Below are 6675 nucleotides of genomic sequence, written 5' to 3' on the forward strand. Positions count from 1 at the left end.
GGTTTGTTGTTGTTCGAAACCCTCGGCTTCTTCCGCCCAAAAAAAAAACGGTAAGGTTAAAAGCAGTGTTAGCGGTTTCAGAAGCCAAACATATCGCAAATCGAGTGCTGATCGTAGCGCAGTCGATCGCCGATGGAAAGTGGCGTAGCACTCGGAGCGGTATCGTCCGGCTCGGAACAGGTGCTGGTGTCGCTGCGGCTGCCACTTTCGGTTCCTCCGTCGTACGTTTCGCCCTCGCTGGCACCTTCGCGTAGCCGCTGCTGAGCGCGATGATGCTGCTGGCCCCGCTGATGCTGATGAGAATGATGGTGGTGCTGATGGCGACGTTTCGCTCGGCGCCGCACCTGCTGCTCGGGCTCGGTATCGAGCCGTGATGCCGCTGGCTCTTGTCTTGCCAACTCTCGATCGACCCCAAGTTGCTCGTTTTGTCCTTGCTGCTGAATGCTCTGCTGTGCTGCGGTTGATGTTTGAGGCGTTAGTTGGTGCTGCTGTGTGCTACTGGCGTTCACCGTTTCGATGTTTTCCCTTCCATTCGACCCGGGATGATAGCTGTAGGAAAGATGGTTAAGGTAATGCTGTTGTTGCTGCTGCTGCTGCTGCTGCTCGCTGGTGACCTTCATGCGGATGGCAAGCATGTCGTCGATCAGTGCGTCTGGCTGCAGCAGTTTGCGCTGGTCCGACGCGGACCGTCACTCGGCCTTGTCCTTGCCGTCGTCGGCGGCTGCCGTGGCACTTTCGGCTTCGCCCTTGCTAGCCGCAACCTCGGCGGCCGACTCGACCGCCGCAGCGACCGCATCCTTGGCGGCAGCGGCTGCCGCCGCACGTTTTCGCACCGCCGACGGACCGCCCTCGCCCGACCCATCCTTATCCTCGTCCTCGTCCGAGTAGTTCGTTGGCTGCTCGCCCGGCTTCAGCAGGCGACCGACAAGAATGTATTTCTCTGCAACACCGAACCAAAAATTATCATTTGTTAGAACGAAGATGGACTCGCGTGCTACTCGCTTACCCTTGAACTGCATCTCCCACTCGCGTACCGATTCCATCTCGTGCGACTTCAGGTCGCTGAGATCGTCATACTCGTCGTTCGGCGAGGCGGTCACGCTGAAGGTTGCCAGGCCGCGCGATGCATCACGTCCACCGAACACTGCGTACGGACCACCTGAGGACAGAGGAAGGAAACAAAAATGGCATTAAGTGTCAACGAGCGTCCATAAACCGCGACACTGGAAAGAAGATATACTGCTTTCGACCCCCAGGCTCTCCCGGAACGAACCGATCGATAAGGCAGCAAATGTTCATTCATGTGTGCGTGATCTTTAGCGAAATCAGATAACAAAACACTACTAGCACGCAGGTCATTCTCGAATTCCGATATTTAAAAAAAGGTTATACTTTGCCACTAAATAACATCTTGGTGATGTTTTCGCACACGTCCATGTTACTTATTTCTAACCTCACGGAACCCATATTATCATACTTTCATTTATTGGATTAATTGATACATTGTTGTTGCTGTACGTTTAACGCCATATGTATTGTTCAGTAACATAGAAGAACTGTTAATCTGTCGATTATATTCGTTAAAAAAAATCGAGGAAAATGTTATAATACAGCATATTTTCATTCGATCTTCTACAAAGTGCTGACCAGAACCCTCTTGTCTCTCGACAATCAATAAGTAACTAACAACTCATCAGCTAGCCAACAATGGATGTAAAAATTATTACGAGGATAGAAAACGGGAAAATGATAACGAAATCTGTTTCTAGCTTAACATCACTGCACTCCAACAGGTTTGGTCTATTCTTAAAACATTTCATTTCAAAAGTCAGACAATTTGAGGGTACTCTACGATTTCTGGATGACTATATGAACCCATATCCTATTTTGGCATTTGAACAAGCAAGAGAGATTTAAAACATATAAAGCCCGATTTTTCAGATTTAACGTACTTTTTTTTGCAAATCGCTTCTCGAAAATGACAACCTTAGAAACCGATTAAATTCCAAAGATAATAGTTTCTGAATAAGATATATGACTGGGTTTTCATCTCATAACTCGTAGCTGTTCATATGAGTTAGGAAAACGAATAAAACTGAGAGAACCATTTTGCGAGTTAGTTTAAGATTTTACTCAACCACAAGCACAGCCGTGCTCAAATCGAACCACAATAATAGCGCTGTAGAAAAACACAAAACTCCTACACAGCAAAGCCATATGGAAGCGAAAAATCATCATCGTTCTAATTTAGTCAGTATTGAATCCAAAATCACTGGATCAAGCACCGGAGGCCTACTTTCGATTCAAGGGCAACCGAACCTAGCGCTCCATCCACTGTACGGTATGTGCGTCACAAAACCCCTCCTCGGGGGTGTTCAGTTGACCCCTGAGGCGCCAGGCCAGCGGGTCAGCTTCGACGGATGGAATTGAAATTGAGCAAAACGACAAGTTTGTTTCGTCCGCCGGTCAAGGTTTCGTTCAAGCCGGTAAGGCGATGAAGAGGAAAACAAAAAAAACGGGCAACCTCTACGTCGCGTGTGCGGTTGGTGGTGTGGTGAAGCATCTTTCGAGACATTTAGCGTACTCAGATGTTCCCAGAAGTCAGGACGTCTCATTGGCTTCTAAAAAGGAAGAAAAATGTCATGTTAACTGCAAGCAATCTGTTCGCTTTTATTTGGCGATTCGTGAATGTGAAACGTATGTATACCAGTGGTTCACAACTTTTTTTTTCTTAACACCCACATTGGAGGCATTAGCAATACATTCGGCGATTAATTTCCCCATCGAGACGAAGAACAGTGCATTATATAATAAAGCAGTTTTATTTCAAATATAGGCTAAAGTTTTTGTTTAAACAAAAAACCAAACAAGCTCAAATTATTTGTTTGCAAACGACCAAAAGCGTCTGAAACTAACGAACACGCTTGAAGTACAGACTTTATCAATTCTTTTTAGAAAGTTCATTAACATCTTCTTTACAATAGTAAATTATCGAATGAATTTGTAATTTGTTGATTTTAGTACGAGTAGACATTTCGCAGAGACGATGACATTGCAGCTGATAGTCAATCAAGCTAAGATGGTTTAGTAATAGCTTCTCCAAAATAACTCCACTCAATAAACCAGCTCCAAAAAAACCAAGACTGTACGTGCTAAGACGTATTCCATACTTGCAATAATTGTGCATCGCGTATAACTTGCGCATCTGTTTGGGAACCGCTGGCTTCTACAGAGGGAGGACTTCAACTTCCCATGTCGCACGATGACGGTGCAGAAAAATGAAATATTCCATCGGAGTAAAGTCGGCGGTTAAGTTGACGCTATAGATTTGCGGCACCATTGCAGAGTGGTAGAATAACACTTTTCAGCACATGCCAAACGTTTTAGAAACTGTTTCCAATCGTTGAGTTTGGTAAAATGTAAGCCTTAAAGGCTAAAGTTCAGAGAACAAAGTCTTGCGTTGTGGTCTGAGACTTATGAAATGCCTTGCTGACCAGATTTGATCCATACTGGATTAAAACCAAATGGAGCTAGTTAAGTGTTCCACGACGCCGTGATTATACAAGAGTCTCACTAAAGCTCTACTCACTCATGCAGTGACGGTAAATACCCGTTCTGTCGATTGTAATACGAGTCGCTCTAGTTTTTGCTGAATAACGACAGTCAAGATTAAATTTTCCTTCCACCCAAGTTGCCTCACTCGGCGATATCAGCGACGGCCTTTCAAAGTGTACCGTGCTGTTTGGGTAACCTGATAAAGTGTCCATCTTACTCCTCGATAAGGCGCACACAGGAGAGTACATAGATTTCGCTACAAGCGCCGAAAAGGGGTGCACAAGAGATAAGGATGGCAAGGCAATACGGCGAACCGGAATGTTGGTGAGACAAATAGAGGCTTGTTAATGCAAATAATTTCAACAACAGAGCCACTATAAAGCGACCTCGGGGCGTATAAAAAAGTGTAAAAAAGTGCAACGCGCAACTCAATCGGGGAACGCGAGGTTTTAACCAACCAACCATCCATATCACATCAAAACGTTGGATTTAGTGGTCGAAGGTTGGATGATTGACATAGCGGTTACGCTACGAGACGCTTTACTAGATGCAGATTTGCAAATACCTGACTCACCAGTAATGAGTAACCGCATCGTAAACACCTATCTAGTAAATAATTAGTAATGGTGCCTCGCATTTCGCTTATCAAGGCGTATTCCAGCAAGTCAGAACCGTCGATCCATCATCTCTGCCAGCGCTATTTGTTCGCGCAGCTTCATCGCAGGACTTGCGCATATGAAAATTCCATTCGATCGGCTAAATGTGCCTACTACTGTACAGGACTAAGTCAGAGAGCATTTCAATATCGACCGATATCACGTTTAGCCTTTTAGCACCGCTTCTTCATTACTAAGCCTTTTTGGCAATGCACCCTTTTGAACCGAAACGAACTGCTTGATCTTTCGGTTTTGTCAATTTTAGTCTGGAACGAGAAAAGTAATGTTTATTTCTTGACCGGTTGAAATGAACAGACTAAACAACTCAATGTGAGCTGCTAGCAGGTAGCAGGTAGGGATACCGACTGCTAATTTGCTCTAAATGGGAAACATCATATTTCTCGAGACAAATGCCACCCCGATTCCAGCCATAGAAACGAGGGAACCGTTTCAGTTTGAATAGATTGATAGACGTCACAATGACAAGGCATTCTGGAAGATATTGCACGGGGTGCGGGTTCCGGGCTCGTCTCGTTTCGATGGGCTCTCGATGTCGGTTAAAGTTATTCGATGGAAGACTTCCAGCTGAATCAACAGAATGCAAGATCGCCGATCGGGTGACATTGAGAATGTCGCTTCCGGCGACGGTCGTTGTGAAGCGGATGGCATGGTAGGCACATGCTAATGCGGCGCCCCGGTGAAACGCCGACCCTTGACCGGGGTGCCCAAAAGTAACCCCCTGATTGCCACACCCCGCGCAGAAAAACCTACCCGGTCCGTAGAAGTTCTTGCCCTTCGTGACGTCGTACACGTTGCCATTCACGGCGACCAGCACGCGGCCGTCCGGCTGCGTGCCGTCGTACTGTTTCAGCTCGGCCACGGTGAAATCGCGCCGTAGCCGGGGCATTTCCGGTGGTGGCGGCGGCAGCGCCGTCGGCTGCTGGCGGCTGCGTGTGATTTTGTACAGCAGGAAGGAGATCACGCCTACCAGCGCAAGGTTGAGCGGGCTGCTGATGATCTCGTTCAGGATCCCGTACAGCAGGCCGGCCTCGCCGGCTTCCGTCCGATCCTCCGCCCCGCTCGTGGACGTTTCCGGTCCCGACATGCTCGTGGCGTTGGGTTGATCGATGGAAAGCTACTGCTGATGGTTGCAAGTGAGGTCACCGCCGAAGATTTTCCTTTTTTTTTATTTTTTGCTGCCACACGACTACGGTTGTTGCCGTTCACGCACGACTGGCCACCCCCCGGTGCAGCACTAGGAAAAGCACCGCACGCACACTAGTTCACGTCAAAAACAACGGCTTCAACTCGCAACTCGGTGCTGCGTATGCCGTCGCGGGGAGCTGCAAGGTGCGCTTTTCGGGGCGGCGATGCTATTCCGTGTTACTCCGCGTACTCCACGTTGTGCGTACTTTCCGACGATAAGCGGACGACTGGGCGATTTGGCACACGGTCCACTGGCCAATATGTTGTGTGACCCTGCCTGGCTTCTTACCCCCAGCCTGTGTGCGTGCTTCAGTGTCTGTACCGTCGCTGCTGCTCTGTAGCTCGTAGATGATTTTTCCGCTTTACGACTTGCAGATTGAGGCGCTCGTCAAGAACAATCTTAATGTGGCAACGTAATAAGTTTTACCCGATGCCAACAACACAACTACCACAGTGGTGACGAGATGTACGGATTAAACCGCCGTGAATCACTTCCACAGCACAGCGAGTCTAGCTGCGAAACATAACACCGTGCCTGGAATGTTGGTGCTAGTTTGCCGCAAGTGCAACACCCGATGTAACAATTGTTCGAAAAATTTACGCTTCCGTCTGGCAGGGGCGGGGTGCGGGTTGCAGAAGCCAACAATTAACGAGCCCGAGCACTTCGCGGCTAACACACACAAACAAAGGGCGGACGATTTGAACGTCGATGACGATGCATGCGAAATATAAGCTATTTCTGCTGGCTGAGGCTGCGTTCTTCAATCTGCAGCAACTCCGAATGAGATGTAGGTTCTTGTTGCGTTTCTTTTCTTTAAAAAAAACATGTACGCGTAGATTTTTGAACTACTACGCGACAACACCGACAGCTTGTTGGTTCCGGGTCTGAACACACACTGATGTTACCGCAACTGTTGACTGGACCATGAGTCGCATAAACCAGTCCGCGTAGTGTTGGTAAGCGAATGGTAGCTTTTGCTTGAAGCGTTTTCTCATGCTGAAAGCTCCGGTCATGACCAAGGTGTAGAGGGAATGCATTTGAAAAGTACGTTCAAACGTGCTGATAATTGAACAACATTTTAAATTCATAACCTAGCGCAATCCAACAAATAAACTGTTGAATTTGTCGCTAACTACTTCGATACACTTATTTCAATGGAAGGAAGAAATTTGAATAGAAATTAATGTCATACAACTGGGATAAGTCTATACATCTGACGTACGATACATGAACCGTTTCCATGGTAGGAAAATAAGG

At 47.3% G+C, this 6675-nt stretch overlaps 1 protein-coding gene across 1 annotated transcript; it reads right to left on the reverse strand.

The window, feature by feature from the left end:
* Positions 1-689: 689 nt before the first annotated feature.
* LOC131291427 (membrane-associated progesterone receptor component 1-like) lies at positions 690-6286 on the reverse strand. Its single transcript, XM_058320637.1, has 3 exons — positions 4983-6286; positions 1007-1159; positions 690-940 (listed from the first exon to the last, which is right to left on the reverse strand). The coding sequence occupies exons 1-3, from the start codon at positions 5314-5316 to the stop codon at positions 690-692; spliced, it is 738 nt and encodes a 245-aa protein (XP_058176620.1). The 5' UTR covers positions 5317-6286.
* Between the last annotated feature and the right edge of the window lie 389 nt (positions 6287-6675).

The sequence above is a fragment of the Anopheles ziemanni genome, chromosome X (assembly GCF_943734765.1).
Source record: "Anopheles ziemanni chromosome X, idAnoZiCoDA_A2_x.2, whole genome shotgun sequence".
In the NCBI taxonomy this organism is placed as follows: Eukaryota; Metazoa; Arthropoda; class Insecta; order Diptera; family Culicidae; genus Anopheles; species Anopheles ziemanni.

Bases quoted from the DNA above. Each gene is read 5' to 3' on its own strand.
- LOC131291427 (XM_058320637.1), bottom strand. From the start codon at position 5,316: ATGTCGGGACCGGAAACGTCCACGAGCGGGGCGGAGGATCGGACGGAA. The intron at 1,160-4,982 runs GTAGGTTTTTCT...CTCTGTCCTCAG, and splicing joins CAAGAACTTCTACGGACCGG to GTGGTCCGTACGCAGTGTTC. The intron at 941-1,006 runs GTAAGCGAGTAG...TCGGTGTTGCAG, and splicing joins GTGGGAGATGCAGTTCAAGG to AGAAATACATTCTTGTCGGT.